The 23,801-nt window shown below is 39.9% G+C and overlaps 1 protein-coding gene across 6 annotated transcripts in view; it reads left to right on the top strand.

Annotated features, from left to right (window-relative positions):
- Positions 1–20,412, top strand: part of PRLR (prolactin receptor) — a 175,904-nt gene extending 155,492 nt beyond the window's left edge. For 5 of the 6 annotated variants that reach the window (XM_019930156.3, XM_019930157.3, XM_019930160.3 and 2 more), the window contains 5 exons: positions 1,837–2,006; positions 3,414–3,555; positions 4,798–4,897; positions 5,614–5,695; positions 7,491–20,412. In XM_019930156.3, the coding sequence (XP_019785715.2) occupies positions 1,837–2,006; positions 3,414–3,555; positions 4,798–4,897; positions 5,614–5,695; positions 7,491–8,513 (1,517 nt within the window). In that variant the 3' untranslated portion in view covers positions 8,514–20,412. The remainder of the gene's footprint in view (positions 1–1,836; positions 2,007–3,413; positions 3,556–4,797; positions 4,898–5,613; positions 5,696–7,490) is intronic. The other variant, XM_073802053.1, reaches the window with a different exon arrangement.
- The last annotated feature ends 3,389 nt before the right edge of the window (positions 20,413–23,801 follow it).

Genomic DNA, 23,801 nt, shown 5'->3' with positions numbered 1-23,801 from the left:
GTGTTAATTTCTGCTGCACAGCAAAATGATTCAGTTATACATATATATATATATGTTCTTTTTTATATTCTTTTCCATTATGGTTTATCACAGTATACTTAGTATAGTTCCCTGTGCTATACAGTAGGACCATGTTGTTTACCCATTCGATATATGAGTTTGCATCTCCTAATCCCAAACTCCCACTCCATCTCTCTGCCACCCCGCTTCCTTCTTGGCAACCACAAGTCTGTTCTCTATGTCTATGAGTCTGTTTCGTAGATAAGTTCATTTGTATCATATTTTAGATTCCACATACAAGTAATATCATATGGTATTTGTCTTTCTCTTTCTGACTTACTTCACTTAGTATGATAATCTCTAGGCATTATTTCATTATTTTTTATGGCTGAGTAGTATTGCAGTGTGTGTGTGTGTGTCTCACATCTTCTTTATCCATTCATCTGTTGATGGACACTTAGGTTGTTTCCATGTCTTGGCTATTGTGAATAGTGCTGCTATGAACATACAGGTGCATGTATCTTTTTGAATTATAGTTTTGACTGGATATATGCCCAGGAGTGGGATTGCTGGACCATATGGCAACCCTAATTTTAGATTTTTGAGGAACCTCCATTCAGTTTTCCATGGTGGCTGCACCAATTTACATTCCCACCAACTGTGGAGGAGGGTTCCCTTTTCTCCACACCCTCTCCAGGATTTGTTATTTGTAGATTTTTTAATGATGGCCATTCTGACCGGTGTGAGGTGATACCTTATTGTAATTTTGGTTTGCATTTCTCTAATAATTTGCAATGTTGAGCATTTTTTCATGTGCCTGTTGGCCATCTGTATTTCTTCTTTGGAGAAATGTCTATTTAGGTCTTTTGCCCATTTTTCAATTGGTTTGTGTTATTTGGTGTTTTTTTTTTTTTTTTTTTTTTTGATATTGAATTGTATGAGCTGTTTGTATATTTTGGGAATTAAGCCCTTGTTGGTTGCATCATTTGCAAGTATTTTCTCCCATTCTGTACATTGTCCTTTCATTTTGTATATGGTTTCCTTTGCAGTGCAAAAGCTTGTAAGTTTGATTAGGTCCCATTTGTTTATTTTTGCTTTTATTTCTATTGCCTTGGTAGACAGACCTAAGAAAACATTTGTACGATTTATGTCAGAGAATGTTTGCCTACGTTCTCTTCTGAAAGTTTTATGGTGTCATGTCTTATATTTGTCTTTAACCCATTTTGAGTTTATTTTTGTGCATGGTATGAGGGAGTGTTCTAACTTCATTGATTTACATGTGGCTGTCCAACTTTCCCAACACCACTTGCTGAAGAGATTGTCTTTTCTCCACTGTATATTCTTGCCTCCCTTGTTGAAGATTAATTGACCATAGGTGTGTGGGTTTATTTCTGGGCTCTCTATTCTGTTCCATTGATCCATATGTCCGTTTTTGTGCCAATACCAGACTGTTTTGATTACTGTAGCTTTGTAATATTGTCTGAAGTCTGGGAGGGTTATGCCTCCTGCTTTGTTATTTTTCCTCAGGATTGCTTTGGCAATTCTGGGTCTTTTATGGTTCCATATACATTTTAGGATTATTTGTTCTACTTCTGTGAAAAATGTCATGGGTAATTTGATACACTAAATCTGTAGATTGCTTTGGAGAGTATGGTCTAGGCACCTCACTCTTAAGGAGGCGTTCACAGACCTGTACTTAAAGGAACCTGACATCAAATACCAAGTGTCTCATAACCATGGAGATAAAAAAGGTAGAGAGATCTGCCTCTAAGTCATATAGTTCTGGATTCAAATACCCATATTTGACTAAATATGGAGTTTCTTTCATATCTACAGTTGAACCAGACCCTCCTGTGAACCTGACTTTGGAATTAAAACAGCCAGAAGACAGAAAACCATATCTGTGGATAAAATGGTTTCCACCCACCCTGGTTGATGTACGATCTGGTTGGCTCACACTCCAGTATGAAATTCGATTAAAACCTGAGAAAGCAGCTGAGTGGGAGGTGAGTCAACCAGAAGCTTTTGGAGGGAACCCTGTCCTTTGGCAAAGATGAAGTACCCCAACTGAGAATAGGTCATGCCCCCTAATTATTGGGCCACCACGTTGCCTTCCTGATGCTGATGTTACCCACCCATGTGTGGAAGGGCCTTCTCCCCTCCACTGGGATGGATGGGGGCTCATCTTTACAACTCTCCCATGCCTAGCTCCTTGCAACTGAACAGCCACTTCTGCCAAGTTTTCAGCCCACCTCCCTCAGGATATCTTAGATCTAACATCTGTGAGAGTACTTAAATGGCACTAAGTGGGAGGAAAAAATTTCAGTGTAACCAGTCCACGGCTAATGGCATTTTTATTCACTTTAAAATATTTCATTATAAACAAATAGTACAATAAATTATAGGCATTATGATAATCTACTCTTAAATAGTTTAGTATATGTCTCTTTTAAAAAGAGAATATTTCCAAATATAGCCAAAATAATAGGATCACATGTAGAAAATTAATTGAAATTCCTTAATCATCTTTTTGAATCCCTTAATATCATTTAATGGCCAGTCCATATTTTAATTCCCCCAATTGCTTCAAAATATATTTTTAACAGCTGGTTTGTTCAAACCAGAATCCACTCCAGGATCACTCACTGTGGCTGGCTGATATATCCCTTCACTGTCAACGTGCTCAGGAGACTGGGCCACTTGTCACATAGAATGCCCCACCTTCTGCATTTGTCTGATTAGTTCTTTGTGAGGTCATTTAACCAATTTCTATGTCCCCATATTTCCTGTAACCAGACATTAGATCTAAAGACTTGATTAGATTCCAGGTGAACAATTTTTGGTAAGAAAACTTCAGAGGTGATATATACGCTTCATATTCCATCATATCAGGAAACAAAGACCATCTGGTCAGCCTACCATAAATGATGTTAAAAGTGGCCCCTGGATCGGGGAGATCACATCTTGATCCCTTGATTGTGAAGTCATGTTTAATTTGTGCACAATTGCTTCAGTGTTCATGAATTCCCAGTTCTCTTCCACCTAGTGGCTTTACATCAGTGAATGATCCTTGAATCAATTATTTTATTAGAGTTTAGAAAAGAATAATTTTCCAATTTTATTAACTAGTCACCTTCCGTAATGTAGAATTTAGAAAGCAAGGTGTAGGGAGCAGAACACTTGTCTTTCCGAACTAGAGTTCCCAATGGAGAGATAGAAAGCCTGTTGATTTTTGTGTGAGCAGTATTTAACAGGAGGAAGGGGTGGGCTGAGAGGGTGGAATGGTGTGAACAGGGTATTTACTAAGTGTGATCATTTGGTCTCGCTCCTCCAATAGTTTACTGCCTATAGAAAAAGTCTCTTTCTTCATAACACAAGTCAGAGTGACTTCTGTTTTCCTTGGCCTCCCTTAGACTCATTTCGCTGGGCAGCAGACTCAGTTTAAGATTCTCAGCTTATATCCAGGGCAGAAATACCTTGTTCAGGTTCACTGCAAGCCAGACCATGGATTCTGGAGTGAGTGGAGCCCAGAGAGCTCCATCCCGATACCTAATGGTGAGTGTCTTGGCTCTCTTTTGCTTATACTCCTAAATATTTTTAAAATAGAATGAGTTTGGTAAATTTGTATGTAGTAACTACTAACAGAGAAACTATTTTGAGTCTTCGCCAGAAGAATGAGTAGAGGTGAGTTTATCATCTCTCCACTCAACACAAAGACATTTGTAAGTACAGCATTGCTCCCTGGGTCACTGTCAGTGAGGACCAGTTTCTAGGATAAGTCTGCAGTCATGGGCTTGAAATGTCTCAGAGGGCTTGATGGTCAGTCATTCTGCCCTCCCCATCTGCCCCATTTCTATCATTCAAGGTCATCATCTAGTTCTCCCAAAATTTGTAAGGCGCTATCCCATCTGAAAAGCATGAATTGATTTTCAGTCCTTGAAGACAATTACATGTTGGTCTCTTAGTCAAGGAACAGTGTATAAAAGACACCCAATTCTTTAAGTGCCATTAAACATGGTGGCTGGCATTCTACAGGGAATGAATCATTTGCATTTCCAAGTACTTTACAGTTTACAAAGTCTTTACCTTGTTTGTTCCTCCCAACCATCTCAAGTATTCAGAGAGAACAGAATTGCCATTAGGAACTGAAAGGAGGAAACTAAAGGTCAGTGGAGTTAGAAGTCTTGCCCAGAACTGCATGGCGAAACCTAGCTCTTGTGACAGCTTGCCTGGCCAAAGTATCAGGGCTTGCATTGGCATACTGGAAAGAGCACCGCATTACAGGCCATAAAAGTGTGCATCCAGTCCAGCCCTGGCTCTTACTAAATAAAAGCAGAAGCCCTGGGTCCAAATCCCAGACTGCAACTTTATAGCTACATGCCTCTGGGTAAACCACTCTTACAGTCTCAGTTCCTCATCTTTCCATACAGGCAATGTGTGTAAAGAGCTTAACATCATATGGCTTTTACTGAGAACTTAATAAATGTTAGCTTTTTAAATTATTATTGCTGCAACTGACCATGTACCCTTGGACTTCCTATATAAGTATCAAATCAAATAATATTTTTAAGGATCTTGAAAATTTTAGAGAACTATAAAATATATGCCACTTTAAAATTTAATAATATTGGAAAAAACTAAATCCATCATTAATGTTACTCTGGATTGATGTTCAAATCAGAAAAGGTGTGGAGGGGCGGAACTTATGTTCAAAAGTTTCATTGATTTGTTTTGTTTGTTTGTTTGTTTTTAATGATGCTGTATGTGATCAAAACTTTCTGGCTGTTTGCTTTTTAGACTTCTCAATGACAGATGCAACCGTATGGATCTTTGTGGCCGTTCTTTCTGCTGTCATCTGTTTGATTATGGTCTGGGTAGTGGCTTTGAAGGGCTACAGGTACTTCACTGTCTATCAACCTTCCTCCCAATCATGGTTGTCAGGGATAATGGCCAAAAAAGACAATACAAAAATGATGGAAACCTACAGATAATTCAAGCACCTCATTTTAGCCATTAGTTGCAGTGTGTTCGCCATGAAAAAGTTTTATCAGTGCTAGCAAAAGTAGAATAGACACATTTGAAGTTGATGCTCTTTCCATCAAATGGAGGCTCACAGTTGTGAAGTAGTAAAAATCTGGCAAGAACAGCAAATAATCCCCTAGTCACTTCAGAATCAGCCAGAGTTAATTAGCGAGAATTCTTTTTTTTTTTTTTTTTTTTTTTTTACGGTACGCGGGCCTCTCACTGCTGCGAGCCCTCCCCTTGTGGAGCACAGGCTCCAGACGCGCAGGCTCAGCGGCCATGGCGCACGGGCCCAACCGCTCCGCGGCATGTGGGATCTTCCCGGACCGGGGCACGAACCCGTGTCCCCTGCATCGGCAGGCGGATTCTCAACCACTGCGCCACCAGGGAAGCCCGCGAGAATTCATTTTGATGTTGACCTCTAGAAGTATTCATTGTCTTCACCACTGATTGTTAGTTTCACATAGCCTCGGAACTCTAACTTCTATCTACCATAGTCATGTAGCAGCTATTTGGAGATAACGCTAATCTTTCAAAAATTACAAAGTGAAAACATGTGTCATGTATCTTATCTCACAAATCTTTTTATAGCATGGTGACCTGCATCCTCCCTCCGGTTCCTGGGCCAAAAATAAAAGGATTTGATACTCATCTGCTGGAGGTAAGTCCAGAGGTAAGAATGTATTGTGACCAGCTTCTCTCTACTCATTATCTTTACACACGAGCACACAGTTCCCATCAGTGCAGCCTGGTCAGCTCGGCCATCCTTGACCAGCTGTCCCTCCTCTTCAGCAGGTGTGTCTACAGAAAGATGTGGGAAGCATGAGGGTACTTACCATCAGATACCGAGTGCCAGAGGACAATGAAAGAAAGCCAAGAAAACCTCAAAACACATAGGAATGCTTGCTAGGTTTATCAGCTCTTTTCATAAGCCCCATCTAAAACATGTTGTACAAATAATCAATTGAGAAAGAGGGTGAATATTTTGATGAATACGAAAGAGGAACCTACCACCAGCCCCTCCGTCATACTTTGGTGTAAGCTCTCACTTGAATGTTCCTTACAGAAGGCCATAGTAACAGAATATCCTATTGCAATTTTTGCTCAGTTTGAGAGCTCAGTTAAGACTGGCTCAGTACAGTGGAACTGGTGTTTGCCAGGGCCCATTTAGACCGATTCAAGTGGGAATGAAATTTAAGTGTTTCCAATGAAAAGAGGTGTTAGAACATTTTTAATTTCTCTGCAGGTTGAAATCTATAGTTTCAATTTGACCTTCTGCTTAACACTGATGTATATAAAAGCAGTCACCTACACACTGTCGCTTGACCCCAGCTACTGTGAGGCCAAAAGCACAAGAATGTGAAGAGCGAGTCCTGGGGAATTTGGCTTGACGGCATTCACTCTGATTGCAGATATCAGAGCAGGAACTAGAGCCCCAGAATTTGGGCTCTTATTCTGCTATCCAGTCTCTAGCAATGAGCTTTATAGACCCAGCATGAACATCTCAGCTAACTAGATGAATTATTGTTTAGCTTGCAATTTGACCTTGTAGCCACAGGGACTTAATGACTTTTTTGTGTCCGAAGAAAAAGTTCTTGGATTTTTAATGCCATTACCCCTAATTCTCAAAAGAACTTTCCCAGATGGGTGCTATTATTCCCATTTTACAAATGGAGAAACTGAGGATCACAGAACAGCTTATCCAAAGTCATAGAGCTTTAATAAGTAATAGAGCCAAGATTTAGGCACCAGTCCCTGACCTAAATCAGAGCATCTGGAGAAGCGTGGAAAATAAGAAAAGGAGGCCGGAGGAGAAGTCGGGGGAGAGGAGGATAGAGAGAAGAAGGAGGGAGAGGAACCCAAGGAGATGGAGGGAATATGGGCTGGCAGGAAGCGGGGGAGGGAGGGGAGGGAGGGGAAATGGAGCAGAAGGAAAGGAAGGAGTGGGATGGGAGGCGAAGGGAGGGATGGGGAGGGAGAAGCAAGGAAGAGGAGAAGGGAGAGAAGAAGGAAAAGATGAGAATCAACTTCTCACTACCAGACTCCAGAACGTGGGGTGAGGGAGCCAGTTAGGAGGCCAGCAACCCAATTTCAGAACTAGTGAGTCCCAGTACCAAGTGCACGCATGAGCACTATGGGTTTAGATGTTTCCCAAGCTTTTCTTATTTAATAGTTATATTTTTATTATATGCATATATACTACTTGCCCATTCAACTCGTGATCATTATTGCTTAGAGAAAGACTAAGTTAAAATCGCGAATTGACTTAAAGAAAAATATTAGGTGAGTAATAGTCCAGGAGGTGATTCTAGATGGCCTGGGACACAGATGTCTGACGTCTGGGAAATTCTGCGAGGCCGTGGCCACGTCCCACCTGCCCGTAGTCAGGAACACAGACTTGGCTGCGATATCCATTTGGAATGTTATGAACCTGACAGCCTTCTTGCCTTGTGTCTGTGTTTTAATAGAAGGGCAAGTCCGAGGAACTTCTGAGCGCCCTGGGATGCCAAGACTTCCCTCCCACTTCCGACTGCGAGGACTTACTGGTGGAGTTCTTAGAGGTGGATGACAGTGGGGACCAGCAGCTGCTGGCAGCTCACTCCAAAGAACACCCGGGGCAAGGCGTGAAGCCCATGCACTCGGATCCCGACAGTGACTCTGGCCGGGGCAGCTGCGACAGCCCTTCCCTTCTGTCTGAAAAGTGTGATGAACCTCGGGCCAATCCCTCCAAGTTCCACACTCCTGAGGGCCTTGAGAAGGCAGAGAAACCTGAGACAAACGTTACCCAGCCCCAAGGCCCTCAGAGCACAAGCGTGGAAGGCAAAATCCCCTCTCTTCATGCCAGCGGATCCCAATCTTCAACGTGGCCTTTGCTGCAGCCCCCCGGCCTGCACTACTCCAGGTCATCTTACCACAGCGTTGCTGATGTGTGTAAGCTGGGCCTGGGCACGGCAGGTGCTGCATCCACTTTGTTGGACAAAACAGACACATGTGCTTTAAAACCCTCACAAACCATTGAGACTGGCGGGGAAGGAAAGGCAGCTGAGCGCGGGGAGTCAGAAAGCTTCCGTTTCAAGACTGACCAAGATGCGGCACGGCTGCTGCCCCAGGACAAGACCCCCTTGACCTCTGCTAAACCCTTGGAGTACGTGGAGATCCACAAAGTCAGCAAAGATGGAGCGCTGGCGCTGCTCCCGAAACAAAACGAGCACAGCGGCCGGGCGGAGAAGACCAGCACCCCTGAAACCAGCAAGGAGTACTCGAAGGTGTCCCGGGTGATGGAGAGCAACATCCTGGTGTTGGTGCAGAATCGGCGAGCGCAAAACCTGGCTCCGTTTGAAGAACCAGCCAAGGAGGCCCCGCCATCCCTGCCACAGAATCCAGCCGCGGTAGACCTGGCCTCCTTCCCCGCGGCCCCGAGCAGCTGCAGACTCCAGCTCGGTGGGCTGGATTACCTGCATCCCACAGGTTTTATGCACCCCTTTCAGTGAGAGCTTGATTCATGGAAGGATGGGTTAAAATGTGATTTTCCTTCAGGTAACACTACAGAGTACATGAAATGCACTCTACCAGAGAAGGCTTGAGAACGGGGTTAGAATGACACTACCAAACTCCCAGGTCACTCGTCTTCATGATCCATTTTCAACCAGTTGCCTCTTTTTCCAACAGTTGATTCCAGAACAAATCGTTTAGTTTCGTGTGATTTGTAGAGTTACGTTTTGCTATCAGTTATAAAATTATGTGTTCAATGAAATAAAAGCACATTGCTTAGTATTCTTGAGGGACAGTGCCAATAGGTATATCCCCTGGAACAGGCTTTCATGGTCTGGTATACGACAGAAGGATATCAACTAGTCAAAACTGTTTACCACAGGAAGAGGGTAGATATGAGAAAAATGCCATGAAAACCACTTTTGAAGACCAATTGCTTAACCTTTAGCACTCCTCTTTCATTTTATTAGGATTAACCAAATTAAACACATTTAAAAAAAAGAGTGCATTCTAGAACACCTGACAAATTGTTTACATCAGTTCCTATTACCTTAATGACGCATTGCCAATATGCAAATAAAAAGGATGCCTCCGATTTTTTCTTAAAATAGTTTGAATTTGTTAAGCATGGATTCCCCCCGCCCCCCCCCCCCCCCCCCCCCCCCCCCCGCTAAATTGTATTTCATTCTGAAGTTTCTGGAGAATAGAGTTTTAGAAAGTGAAATTTTCTTACATAAGAGGCAAATGAGTTTCATGTGGTGAATCTTTCTAAAATGTTTTCCTCCTTCATTTCAGCATGATAATTTATTACACACCCTAGTCTTCTGTTAGTGAAAAAAAAATCCCCAAAGACTAACTTTAATTTAAAAGATCATCGCTAACGGAAGTACTGCCTTACTGTACATACAAATTCTACTTTAATATAAACCCGTAAGTTGAACAATGTATTTTTGAAGACTATTTTTCTATCACTTAGGTAAATAAAACACTGTTTTCTACCTTCCCAGTACAGCTGTTTACCTATTCAGTGGGTACAGTATTTTCCATTATGTGATTATAAGGAGTATTTACAGTACAGAGTGATATATGCAGTCCCTGTTTGTGGAATAAAATACCACACCAACCCAAAGCCCACTGAGGAATATGAAGTGGATGACAATATTCAGTTTCCAACACAGTGTAGTATAGTTTAGCTGATTCTTTTTATCTCCAGGATACTTTAAACAACAATCATAGAGCTAGAGTTTTAGGGCCCTCCACAGACCAGAAATTACTTCTCTTGTAATTTAGGGCTACTCCGGGGCTTCTGCTCTTCTCTGGGTGAATATTCATAAAGCTACAATGAAAAAGGAGAGTGGTAACATCTAACGCACTGTCCAAGAGAGAGGGTTCTTGTTCTGCTTTTCTGAACAATCTTGGACGGCGAGGACATTTTAAGTAAAGCCAGGAGTTCGTGTCTCTCTGGAGTAGATCCAGTAGATCCACTTGCAGAATTTTGGCAGGGGCAGGGAGAGCACTCAGGTCAGAAGTATCCAAAGCAAAGTTCCAAGAAACCAGGCATCTGTGGATTAGTGGGAACCACTACAAAGGCCAGGGTATGGTAGTTGGAAGCCCCAAGTCAGTTCCAAGGGCAGGCTCTCCAAGAGCGGTCAAAAGCCTGGATCTCCATTTTAAAGAGAACATCCATGACTCATCGAACTGCCTGCCTCTATTTCCATTTCACCTGACAGCAAATCCATTTCTGTATCCGCTCACTAGCTGGAACATAGAGAATTTGAGCTCCCTCTGTGAGTTAAATATTCCAGCCCAATAAGTCCGTGTGGATAGGAACTGGACTCCGAAGCGGCCTGATGTGTGAAAGTGAACACATTGCCAGAGCTTCCAGAAATGCAAAAGTAATACATCTGAAGCTCTATTCTCCCAATATGCAAACAACATGTTCAGAGCGAGGGGGCTATTTGGGAAAGTTGTCCAAGTTTATTCAATCCCCTAGATCCTTGCTACTCAAAATATGGTCTGACCAGCTGCATCAGCATCACCTGGGCGCTGCTTGGAAATGCAGAATCTCCACCCCAACCCTGCCTCAGAATCTGCATTTTGCTAAGATCCCCAGATGATTCATGTGCGCAGTGAAGTTTGAGAAGCATTGCCCTAGGTGATCATTTCCACTAAAGCTTATTTTAGTGCGTGAAGCGATCCTCTCCTGGAAAGTACAGGTTGAGTCTATTTGACTTGCACTGAACGGTACTGTAAGAAAAAGGCATCATTTTTTAAAACATATTAGTGGTTTAGGATTCGCATAATGGTAGAGAATGACCTGAAAAAGTACACACAACTTCTAAGAGGTCCAGGGAATATATTCCACCTTGAGAGGCATTGACAAAAGACTCTGCCCTTCACAGCCGGTACAGACTAAACCTTTCCCAAAAATAGTCCAATCTCCTCCAAGATGTGTATCAGTCAGTCTGATAGTATGAAAATTCAAAAATAGTCTGCTTTTGCTATATAATTTGGCATATATGGAAAAAAATGTCATGGCTGAAGACTCAAACTAAATCCTTAAAAAAAACACCAGTTAGCAAGTAAATTACTACCACTTGTTAACTAAAGCCAAGGCTATAAGTCTATGGTCAGTGAGCACTCTTTAATAAACTATGTTTTTTTCATGGTCTAACCTATTTTCTGTTAAGGAATCCCCTAGTCGAATGAAAGTATGCAGGTTGGGGGCCAAGAGACCCAGCTTCTAATGCTAATTATGTTACCTTAGACAGATCAACTCCCTTCTCTGGGCCTCAGTTTCCTCTGAAGGAAATGTTAGGCCGGAAAATCTCTAATGTCCTTTCAAACTCCGACTCCTTGATTCCATGATTCACTGAATAGTGTCCTGCAAAGATAATTAACCAATGCCTTGTATCATAATTAAGCTAATAAATAGTTGCCCTTTATCATAGAAATACAAGTCCTCTTCAGGGATGTGGTCATTTTATTTCACTTGCAAATCATCAAGTCCAACTGATCTTAACATATCGCACATGCATTTTATACATCATGTAGGTATAGAATCATAGTCTAAGATTATGTGCAAATAGGCGTGTAGAGAGAAGAGGCATGAGATATTTTTTTAAAGACATTGAAAGAGGCTTTGATTTTTAGAAAGAAAAACACTTTTCTTATATCAGGCGGCTGATTCTGGTTTGTTTTTTTTTCTCCCATGGATTATGTACCACCATTGCACATTCGGCTTTAAAAGCCTTAAGTTCTTAATTATAAAGGTCATATTTTTATAAACAAACACCTAAATATTCAAGTTACAAAGCACACGGAAGAGGGATAGCCAATGGATGATTTATGGAAGCTGATGACTCAAACTGCAAAATCTTCTCTGGTCAGTTTTAGCAAATGGGTACAAGGCACCTCAAATGAGCACAAGTTATGATCAGCCATGTCACTGACATTTAACAGACTCTCCACCTCCTAAGTGCCTAAGGCCAATCCTGGTAGGCAGTTATGTACTAAATACTTGCTTTCACTGGTTTGGTCCAAAGCTGGTCAATCCCTTACCATCTGTACGAGACGAAGGAGTTTGACTGTCCTGTAGTGACCCAGCCGAACGGGAGAATCCGATGAACAACCAGAGGCACCTGAGCCCCAGGGTGCAGCTTGGTTAAGGAGGGTCCGTTCCCAAATCTGCCTCTTTCTCCAGGCTGCCCGCCACTGCCCATCACTGGCAGAAAGACTTGCCGCTGCCTGTAGTAATTTTACTATCTCCTTAGAGTAGACATGAAAGAAACAGATTTGTACACATCTTACAAAGTGCCTTTCTTTACTTTTTGTTTTTTTGAAGTTTCATTTTCACAAGAAAAGTGTATCGATTAGAAAGTAAATCTTACAATTTAGGTAAATGAATGAAAAAGCCAGAAAGAGAATGACTAAACGGTCTAAGGTCCAATCAGCAACTACTGAGTGGATTTTAATTTATTGTTTAATTGAATTGCCACAGAGCTGATGTGAATAGTGTAACTTACTTTGACAAGAAATTGACTCTGGCTAGGATTTTGGAATAAGCCTGCCACCCTGTTACTTGAGACCCTCAATTTGAAAACATATTAATGAACTTCTGAATAGCTTGGACTTGCATGCCAGGGCCTGAGAAGGGGAATGCATGCACCGTGGAAACTTGCACACATGCAGAAAGATGTAAAGGCTCTGGGTTACCATCCGCAGGGTTGCTAACGTAGATTTGTCATTGATGAAAGCCTCACGTGTACTTCAGTGAACCAATTTCTTTTTCTCCTTTTTCAGCCCAAGCGTCATTGTGTTGTTGCTAGGGTAGTGGGCTGAGCACTCAATTTCCAGGTCGAGGTCATCCTGCTGCCACTAAACAGGCTGTGTGATCTTAGGCAAGTCCTTTAAACTCTAGCCACTAGTTCCCTCACCTGTTAAACGAGTGCACTGGCCTAAAATATTTCTAAGACCCCTTCCGGCTCTAACTGTCTTTGATGCTCATGATCTAAGTAAAGTCCAGGGTTTCTGTAGAAGGCCCAGGGGCAGTGCAGGGAAATATTGCTGGTGTGGCCTTAACCTGAAGCAGTGGACAATGTGGCTGTGACACCGCTGAAGAGAAAAACAGATCCATTCCTCCAAGTCAGATCGATTTCAGTTAGCATCCTTGCTTCTTCTCTTCTGCTTAGCTGTCCATCTTGTAGGCTTCTTATGCTCTCACTCCAGGGCCTTTATTTTTCCTGAGAGTTCATTATGTGCAGTAGCAACCACAGGATTTGCAAGAAACTAAATTACACATAAACGATGACTTTGGCCTGAGTCAAAGGACTGAGTCAGATGTTAAGTCAGCCACACAGATATCAAGGCCCAGGTTGAGGGTCACAAGTTACCCCATTTAAAGGTCCTCAGGCTTAGATATTCTAGCCCAATTCATTCATTCGAAGGCCGTGAATAAATCCAGCTACATTGACGACTCGGCCGTGGAGGTCTTAAGCAGAAACTTAAAAATACAAAATGATTGCTTGAGAGCTTATGACCTAACCAGAAGTTCTACTTATAGTTATGGCCTGGACTTATTTCATGATCAGTATACATGTCATCTGCAAATCAAACAGGAGTTCTCTCCCTAGATTTGTGTCTTTCAAGAAGGTGATTTTTGGTCTGAGACCATTACATGGTATCTACTTCAATAAAAGGAAAGAGATAGAAAGGGTGTTTCCAAATGTTTGGGCACCTTAGGATTCCACAAAATGCCGAGAGTAGCCTGCTAAACCCAAATTTTATTGGACATAGTCACTCTATAATCTATTCAGTGTTCTGAGTTTATGGCCAAGAGACGCACGTAACTCACAATACCATATGCCCATGACTGTTTTGTCCACACTGATTCCTTTGAGTTATGCTCTGATTTCATGTCAGGAAGCACTGAGATGTGCAAAGGGGGAAAACATGTACTGTTTACATGGTTGTCGTCAGTGAAGAGAGAGACCCTTAGGTAATCACAGTCTATTAGTTAACTTTTTACCTGCTGCTGATTAAAAAGAGAAAACACTTAACTCTAAAAACTTTAGCTACTTAAGTAGTAACATCAAAAATGATAGTTTAATAGTTATGGTCAAATTATGCTTCACCTGGGTGCACTTCAAAGTCCAGTCTGAGTTTTTTCCATGCAGATTTCACAAATCCTGAGGGGGGGAAATATCTTGTTGTTGTGTTATCTGAAATTGAAAAACTATATGGCAAAGATTTTCCTCAACAGCAATTCGTTTTATAAAATTCCTGATAAAATGATTTTGAAGTTTTAAAAGGAACTACCTCCCTTCTTGTTCTAATATCCTTCCTTCAAACTGCTTATCATTTCGAGATGAAAGATGTCACATCTCCCACTTCGACTATTTTCAGTGCCATAGTTGTGTATTTGCCATGTGGTATTCCTGACTTTAAAGTAACTGTTATATGATTTTATATTATATTGCTTTATGTGGTTCAAAAACTGTATGACACATTGAAATATATAATCCTCCTGTTGTGAAACTCACCATGTAATACAAAAGAAAATAATTCTTTAATGACTTAGAATCTATGTATATGTATTTCAGTATGATTGTTTCTATGTCTGGAAAAGAAAACTGAAAAAAATATGTAATCATATCTTTCTGATGAAACCATGAATGTACTCATTCTTTTCTTAATCTTTGTCTAGAAGTAGTGTAAGTTGCCCTCGTACAGCTGCTCTGGGGTAAGTGTTTAACGTACAATCCAACAACTGTTTAAAAGTCAACCCCCCCAGCTTTGCTTCACGTGACCTCTTATACTTCTTGAATGTTATTTGCATCATGAGGCTTGTTCTTCTGCTTGACCAGTCATTTCAGACAATTTCTGTGTCTCACACGGAAACCGAAGCAACCTATAGAACCGGACTGTTAGGTGATCTGTGTCTCCTGTAAAGCCATATTGAAGTGAAGGCTATGGAATAGCAAAAGGTTCCATATTTTCAAAGCTACCACTACCTCTGCTTTTTCTCTCTTCCTAGAAAATGCCAAGCAAAATTCTTAAACATTACATAGGAAATTAGAAGTGATTGTTATAATATGTTACTGGGGTTTGGTTTTGTTTTTACATGAGAATACACCTTCTAATTCACCAGTCAGTAGGTTTATGCTAGGTTTTCTCAATAACCATCTTTCCCTTTTATAAAAACTGGCTGATGAATAAGAGCCAGAAAGAATACATAGTAATTCACCAGGTAAAAAACCAACAAAACTATAGATGAACATTTTTTCCCAACCGTAAGTCACCTCAAGGTGGTTACCCAAAGCCACGATAGCGACATTTCTCACAATTTGACTTCCCTAAAGCCCCTAGAAATAAATCTTTTCCTTATTTGATTTTTTTTTTTTTTTTTTTTTTTTCCGTCACTGATGTGGCCTCTCCCGTTGCGGAGCACAGGCTCCGGACACGCAGGCTCAGCAGCCATGGCTCACGGGCCTATCCGCTCTGCGGCATGTGGGATCTTCCCGGACCGGGGCACGAACCCGTGTCCCCTGCATCGGCAGGCAGGCTCTCAACCACTGCGCCACCAGGGAAGCCCCTCCTTATTTGATTTTAACCATCAAAGATATTATGGTATGGGGAAAATCAGCCATATATCAGAAATAATCTTGTTTTGATTTTAAAAACTCACTTCTACATGAACTTATTGTAATGCCTATTTTTTTAGCCTTAAAGAATTATAGAAGACTATAGTCATCTGATTCATCTTGCATCTTTAATTCTGTAAATCTTTGGTTATAGCACACTGTGCTTTCTCTTTCCCATGGATTTATTCATTTGTCTCCTTCCATTTTGAGGCGGCAACATGGACAGTTAAATCCTTGTCAGCAGTATGGGAGATTCTGCTAAATGCTATTGCCAGAACATCTTCATTTTTACTACACGTCAGAAACAACGCTTGCCAAACAAAATCATCCCAGTAGCATATGATCATTCTATTTCTATTCATGCTGTTGAAAACACCCAGCTCAGTGCCTGGCTCAATAAATGTTTATTCCCCTTGCCTCCCCTTCCTCTATTTATTTTTATTTGATATGTAAATAGCAAAATAACACATTCATGGCTGAAACAATTTTCTTGATGGATTTTTGCTGCTAAGGATCTATAATCCAGAAATTGTTTATGTAGATTGGACCAAAACAGTTTTCCTCCTTTCTCTTCACCTTTCCATATGATTGCAAAACATAATCTTCCTGCACCCATCCCTCACACAAGAAGCTGCTAAAAAATAACGTGACATGGAACCAGGCACATGGAGATCAGATCAGAGAAGCTCATTTAAGTATTATAAAATAAAGGTAAAACCAAGCCATTAAAAAATGGGATGCTTTTGAACAGTATGATTCGTCCATATTACTAACAACATCTTTTCTGACCAAATTCATTGGATTCAGTGTAAAATGATAACTTTTTACTTTTAATGGATCTAGATCTAGGAATCTTTACCTACTGTTCATGCTTGTGTTACAGAATTGTGGGATGGTGTGGGGTTTGCTTTACAAATTCTTCTTTGCCTCCTAAATCCCCTAATGCCATGTCTTACCAGGGAATGAGAAATTTCTCATTTAGTGAGTATCACTCCCTAAAACTTGGCTTCTGTCAAAGAAACACTGACTCCCTCATGCTTACGTTGGTGCCACCTGCCTTTAATTACTGGACATACTTTTACTTCTAAGCTGGAAAAAATTGTAGTGTTAGTCACCAGACACGGTGTTCATATAATTAATGACGAGTTGGAAAAGTAATGTGTAGCTAATTTTCCAAAATTATCACATGTGCTTTCCTAAAAGAAAACAGAAATTATATGTTGCCACATCCTGTCAGAACCATATCTGAAACCTTAATCCCACTAAACTCTACAACTTACTAACCAACTTTTACACATTCTAAATCCCCCACTATTTTGAGGGACTGGGAGATATAATATCTATTTAACAGAAACCTTGAAATCTTGGGGCTGGGAGATAGGGCAGGACTATAGGAAATGGGGTTTTTGAAAAGCCTCCAATGGGACCTTACTGGCCAGGGAAGCAGATTCTTGCAGATTTACTTCTGAGAATCCTTCTGAAGATTGCAAATGAGACAAAACCCGTACTATAAAACATACTGTACTTTGGATGTCTCGACACTTAAATTAGGATTCTTTTGTCTACAACCTCGCCTACTCACCTCACCCCTCAACTCCTGCTGCCCATACAAGTGTTAAGCATTTTTCTCTTATTATGATCAGGTTCACGTTAAAACTTACACTTAGAACAGACTTGAAGCACAGATACTTTTACGAATGCGATTATTATTATTATTACTTAAGTAAAGGCTAGAGGGTGTTAGTCAAACACCACGTGGATTGTTGGTTGGCGAACACTGGTATAAGCTAAGGGAGCTCAGGAATTTTTATTACTGTATTTATAAATGTGTTTGAAAGAATTTGTAAACGTCACAGGTACATTTTTAAGGTGACACACATTCGTTGCATAAATTATTAGAAATTATAACATGAGCTTCAATGACATTTGCCAGTAGTTTTGCTTCACATGATCAATATTGATATTGTTACTGAACTATGTAATCTCATGATACATTTTTCAATACTTTTTCAGAGCAACTGCTTTTGCAATGGTAGCAATGGTTAATTTAAATTGAATCAATAAATTACTTCCTAAGCAATGATTTTTGGAGGGTCTTTTTCTATATAAGTGAAACACATATTTTATATATAATGTAAGTTTGCGGGGGGCGGTTTTCTTTGTTTCAGCAAACTTTATTAGGACATATTTTTTTTAAAGAAGGAAAGAAACAACAATCTAAATACTAACGCAGACACATGCTAAAATATTTGGTTTAGAACGCTCATCCAAGGCGTTTTTTTTTTCCAGGCATGCATTCTTGTACTCCTCTTTCAACATAGTCTCTGATTTTATTTCCTACTAATTCTAAATCAAAACTGACATCTTGCTTCCAACCCAGCTAAATCCTACATCTTCTCTTTCCACTGCCCTCAAGTTCCTCCAGTCTTCAGCCATTTGCCAGACCCAAGCTTCAGAAATGCAAACATGCTTGGAAGCACTCAGAAGTTCCTTGGGCCTTCTGGGAACCGCGAAGATGAGAGGTTCCAAATCTGATAAACAACCGACTCTCCCAAATGAAGTTTAAGCCACAAATCTCGCACCGACAATGCACATTTTCTTTTGTTTGCTTCCTCCTACCTGGAATTATCCCATGTCTCCACTTAGAACGCCAGCTGTAATTGACTCTTCCATTTATAATATTTTGTCTATTGCATAAAATATTTCATACACACTTGAAAATTAGGGAGGATGATACAACAAAGATCCACTTACCAACACCCAAATTTCACAAATATTACCTTTTTCTATACCTTTTCTTTTTTTTTTTAACATCTTTATTGGAGTATAATTGCTTTACAATGGTGTGTTAGTTTCTGCTTTATAACAAAGTGAATCAGTTATACATATACATATGTTCCCACATCTCTTCCCTCTTGCGTCTCCCTCCCTCCCACCCTCCCTAGCCCACCCCTCTAGGTGGCCACAAAGCACGAGCTGATCTCCCTGTGCTATGCGGCTGCTTCCCACTAGCTATCTATTTTACATTTGCACACCTTTTCTTTTTAATAAATGAAACATGATGGATGCAGGAACTGGCATCCCTCAATAACCAAATTCTCTATCTCCCTCTCCAGTGGTATAACCACAATCCTGCAGGTGTATATCCTTCCTGGCCATTTAAAAAATGCATTTACTTCATACATATGTATCTGTAAACTATATATATAATTTTTCTGCTGTTTATAAATTTTACATAGATAATAACATAGATCATTACTCACCTTGATTTTTTTTCATTCAGCATTGGGTTTTTGAGATCCAAATAGCTCCAGTTGATTGGTTTTTATCTGCCGTATGCAGTTGTGTACCTATGTAAAATGTATTTGTTAATCCCTGTGTTGATCAACTCTCCATTTCCACTATTATAATGACTCTGCAATGAATATTCTTATGCAAGTTTCACATTTTAAGTGTTTGCAAGACTTTCTCCAGGATGTCCCTCTAGAAGTGAAATTATTGGATCATATGGGACACATATCTTAACATTTTCTCAATACTGATAAATTGCTCTCAAAGCGGTTGTACCAATGTCTACCCCAGTCAGCAGTGTAGGAGTTCACTCCTTAATCATTACCTAGTATTGTCAGATATTTAATTTTTGACAATTTGATGAGCATAACATAATTTATTGTTGCTATTTTAATTTTCATTGTCCTAATGAATCCATTCTGGATCTGAATAACTCATCCCTGATTTGCTTATCTTTTATGCCATCTGAGTCTCTACATAAGCACAAGTCTGGGCTTCTATTCCAGTCCAGTGGTCTCTTTATCTATCCATGCTCCAATGTCCCCTGTTTTATTACTCTAGTTTTATGCAGTCTTCTTATCTGGTAAATTAATTCCTACACCTCCATACCTTCTTCAAAATTATTCTGGAAATTCTGGGCCATTTACTCATCACATGAATTTTGAGATAAGCCTAAAACTTGTTCTGGGATTCAAATTGTCGTTAGTAGAATTTATGTATTAATTCTGGGAGAAATCACATCTTTATAATATTGTTTCTTCCTAATCACGAACATGGTTTATCACTTCATTTACTTTTGTTTTTAATAAAGCTTTACGCTATTCTTCATGAATGTCTACATGTGTTTCATTAGATTCATTCCTAGGCACCATAATATTTTTGTTGCTATTGCAAATGGTATCTTTTTAAAGATTATCTTATTCTAAGTGGTTGCTGCTTGTGTATAGGAACCACTGATTTTTTTCATATCGATCCTATATCCTGAAACCTTATTGAACTCTAATTATTAATCCTTGCAATTTGTAAGTTTTCTTGGATTTTCCATTTTTACAACTATATCATCAGAATGTAACAACTGGGTTTTCTTATTTTCTGATCCTTATAATACTTATATCTTTTTCCTGATCTATTTCTTGGGGTTGGATTTCCAGTAAAAGGTTGAATAGAAGCAGAATAGTGGACATTCTTTGTTGATCCTGACATTAAAGGAAATGCTACTAAAAGTTCACTATTAAGTATGTTTCCTGTAGGTTTTTGCAGATACACTTGGCTATGTTAAGGAAACTCCTTTCTATTCCTTGTTTGCTAATATTTTTTTGTCTTGAATTGGTGTTAAAGGCTCTCAAATTTATTTATATGATAATGTGACTTTTCTCTGTTATTCAGTTAACATGTAAATTATAACAAAGAATTTATTTAGAAAAAATACTTTAATATTAAATTACCCTCACATTCTTGGAATGAATTCTACTTGGTCATGATGTATTTTTGCAATCTTTGCTGCATTCAATTTGGTAACATTTTATTTAAGAATTTTACATTTATGAGATTCATCTTTTGTACTGCTTAAGATATAATTTTCTGAGGTGATTTGTAAATAAGTTAAAATCTTCTAGGATTATAGAAATTCTTCTTTCTCCTTGTAATTCTATCAATTTTTGCTTTATATATTTTGAGGCCATATTATTAGGTGTATCTTCCTAACAAATTCTTCCTTTCATCATTAAATATGATCCCTTATATCCTTAATGACTCTGTCTTAAAACCCTTATTTTTCTTTTCTCATACTGACATTGCTGCACTAGTTTTCTTTTGGGTGGTAATTCTCTGATGAATCACTTTCCATTCCTTTACTTTCAATTGTTTTATGTCATCATGTTTTAAATGTTTCTTTTATAAACACGATATAGCTAGATTTTGTTTTCTCCTTCTACTTGAGAATTTTTTCTTTTAGGTGATAAAGCAGTTCCCTTTTTCACATTTGATTCAATCTTCCTTCACTTTTCATTTGCAATCTGAATCTATTTGCAATTTGTCATTTAAATCAAACAATTCTGTAACAATCATCATAGGAATGGGATATAATTAAAGGGCCTAGTCAGCTAATTCACTGTATCTGAGGGCCCAAATTTCAGGGCAGCTTCTCTTCCCTGCAGAATCAACCCCGGTCACAGTGAGCCAAATTCTGACAAATCCCATCCTGCTGAGATTGGGAGATACAGCATGCTTTGTTTGTGAAGTTCAAGGGAATGAACAACTGGAGAAATCCAACTGCTAAGGGGCCTATGCACAAAAATGTTTCTGCCATACATTCTACCCAAAAGGAATTAATCTGAACATTCAAGACCCCCCTTTTAAACACTTCCTCATTAAGTGGTCTATTAGTCATTCAACTACATACACTGTTGAACAACACCTGATGAGCATGTGTGCCAGGCACTGTGTTAGGATTCAGGAAGCATTAGGGACGTGCTTTCCGCTCTCCCGGGGATCACAGTCTAGTGGGAAGGCTGGGGTAACCACTGTGTCCCCAAGTCTTACCAGGCTGACTTAAAAAAAATATTAACTTGGGGCTTCCCACGTGGCACAGTGGTTAAGAATCCGCCTGCCAATGCAGGGGACACGGGTTCGAGTCCTGGTCTGGGAAGATCCCACATGCCACGGAGTAACTAAGCCCGTGGGCCACAACTACTGAGCCCACGTGCTGCAACTACTGAAGCCTGTGCACCTAGAGGCCGTGCTCCACAAAAAGAGAAGCCACTGCGATGAGAAGGCCCAAACTGCAGCAAAGAATAGCCCCCGCTCGCCGCAACTAGAGAAAACCTGCATGCAGCAACGAAGACCCAACACAGCCATAAATAAATAAATAAATTTATTTATTTAAACAAAAAATTAACTCTAATAATTCCAGATGAGCTTTGCTCAAAGAGTTCATCCTAATAACTAAATTGAAGGACTTTGACTCTGCACCATTTTTCAAGAAAATCAGTGCTATCTGAAACTCTAAGGGTTTCAGTGTCTAAGCCTCACCTCCATGCAGTTCTTCTCCCCAGCACACCTGCTATCTCTGCCCCTCAGTCTCAACACCTGCACATGCCCTCCTTCAGAGTCCGTTCACTGAAATGGAATACCTGTCATAGGAGGTTTCATGTAAATTGGGTTTTATCTGAAATCTTTCCAAAATGTTTCCCTTTCCTTCAATCCGTCACTCCTAAATGAGTTAGGAGAGAGAAACGATCACTTTGGAAAAGCTGTTATCTTACGGACCCTGCTCTGGTATTGGCAGAAGGGTTGGGGTCAAAGAGCAAAGTTCACTCAGGATTTAACTGATAAATCATTAGTGAACCTGTGTACAAATTAAAAAAAAACCCTATAATTATTAACATGACAACAGAATTTCCATGTTTCCTCTTTTGCCAATTATCTTTTTCAAAGAGAAATTCCAATATTTTCCTAGCTGATGAAGTATATTCTGTATCTTCAAAGTAACTCATTAGTTGGGAAATAGAGATGGCAAGTCTCTTGACTGATATCCTGTCCTTCCTATTTACCAGTCATGGGGTAGTTCCTTGTCTTCTCTGGTCCTATAGAAAATGAAGAAAATTACACCTGATCTGCTTGAGGGAGAGAGAACAAAAAGAACCAGAGCAGAAGTCTCTTAACATCCCTTATAACTTGGAAATAATTTCTGTTTAATAGTCTTTTTACCTCTGAAACTACAGGAAGATCTTGGAGTGTTATTTCAAATGCCTCGTAGATCGGGAGGCAACCCAAGTTTCCTCCTCATCCCAGTTTTCAGACTCAGTGGATATCATTGTAATTCTAAAAATATCAAAAGACCCAGCATCTTGGAAAACAACTTTGTGCCATGTTAGTTGAATTATAAACTGCCAACTTACTGGAGTGCATTTAAAACAGACATATTAAAACAGACATATATTTTGACCTAGAAATCCCTCTTCAAGTATTTCTCCAAAGGAAAAAATAGTTAATCTAGTGCACAGAGTTCTAGTTCCTAGGATGCTGGAGAAAATACAGCTGTCCATCTATAGGGACTCACTAAATAAAATATATGTAGACTTCCAGCTTCTCTACCATGTAAAGGGCTTGGAAGATATCACTCCCATTTTTACAAGAGGAAGCTGAACAAACTGAAAACCAATGGCTTTTCTTGAACCCATCAGAGAAGTGAGGTTGCATAGTGAATTGTCACTCTGAAATCTAGAAATACAGGCAGATCTTCAAAGTCACAGGCAAGACCTTCTTAACCTGGAGCCATAACTGGTAGAAACATTAAACAGTAATTTTGACAAATTGCTAGAGGCTGAGTGTGGACTAGCGTGAGAATGAGAAACTCCCTGGTTGCCAGAGTGTTAGGAGGACCCTTAACTTCTCTGGGCCTTACTTAAGGGAACATCACCAGGTGAAGATCCCTTGTCATGGTGAAGATCCCTTCATTGCTCTGGCTGGGAAAGGGGAAGAGTAACTATCACACGATGTGCACGGAGACTTCACCTTAACAAAGATCTGTTAACAAAGATGTAACAAAGATGACTTTGTCAGAGCCCTATATCAGCTGTGTGAAGGGCATCGCTCCCACTGCAGCCACCTCTATGCTTCCTACCTCACCTAAGGGAGAAAAAAAAAGAACATAGTCAAAAGGGGTAAGGGCTTCAAGGAAACAAACTGGGAAAAAGAAGCCAGGGGAGGGAGTCGAGGGCGGAAAATTTTTTTAGTTTATACTTACAGAGAATTTATAGAGAAATACTTGTGAAGATCACAGCCCAGTCCAGAGACATAGGCCCACTAAAAAACTAAGATCTAATCATAAGAGTTTTAAGCCTCCAGTATAGT

The sequence above is a fragment of the Tursiops truncatus genome, chromosome 3 (genome assembly GCF_011762595.2).
Source record: "Tursiops truncatus isolate mTurTru1 chromosome 3, mTurTru1.mat.Y, whole genome shotgun sequence".
Taxonomy (NCBI): Eukaryota; Metazoa; Chordata; class Mammalia; order Artiodactyla; family Delphinidae; genus Tursiops; species Tursiops truncatus.
This window is presented reverse-complemented; position numbering and strand designations above follow the sequence as displayed.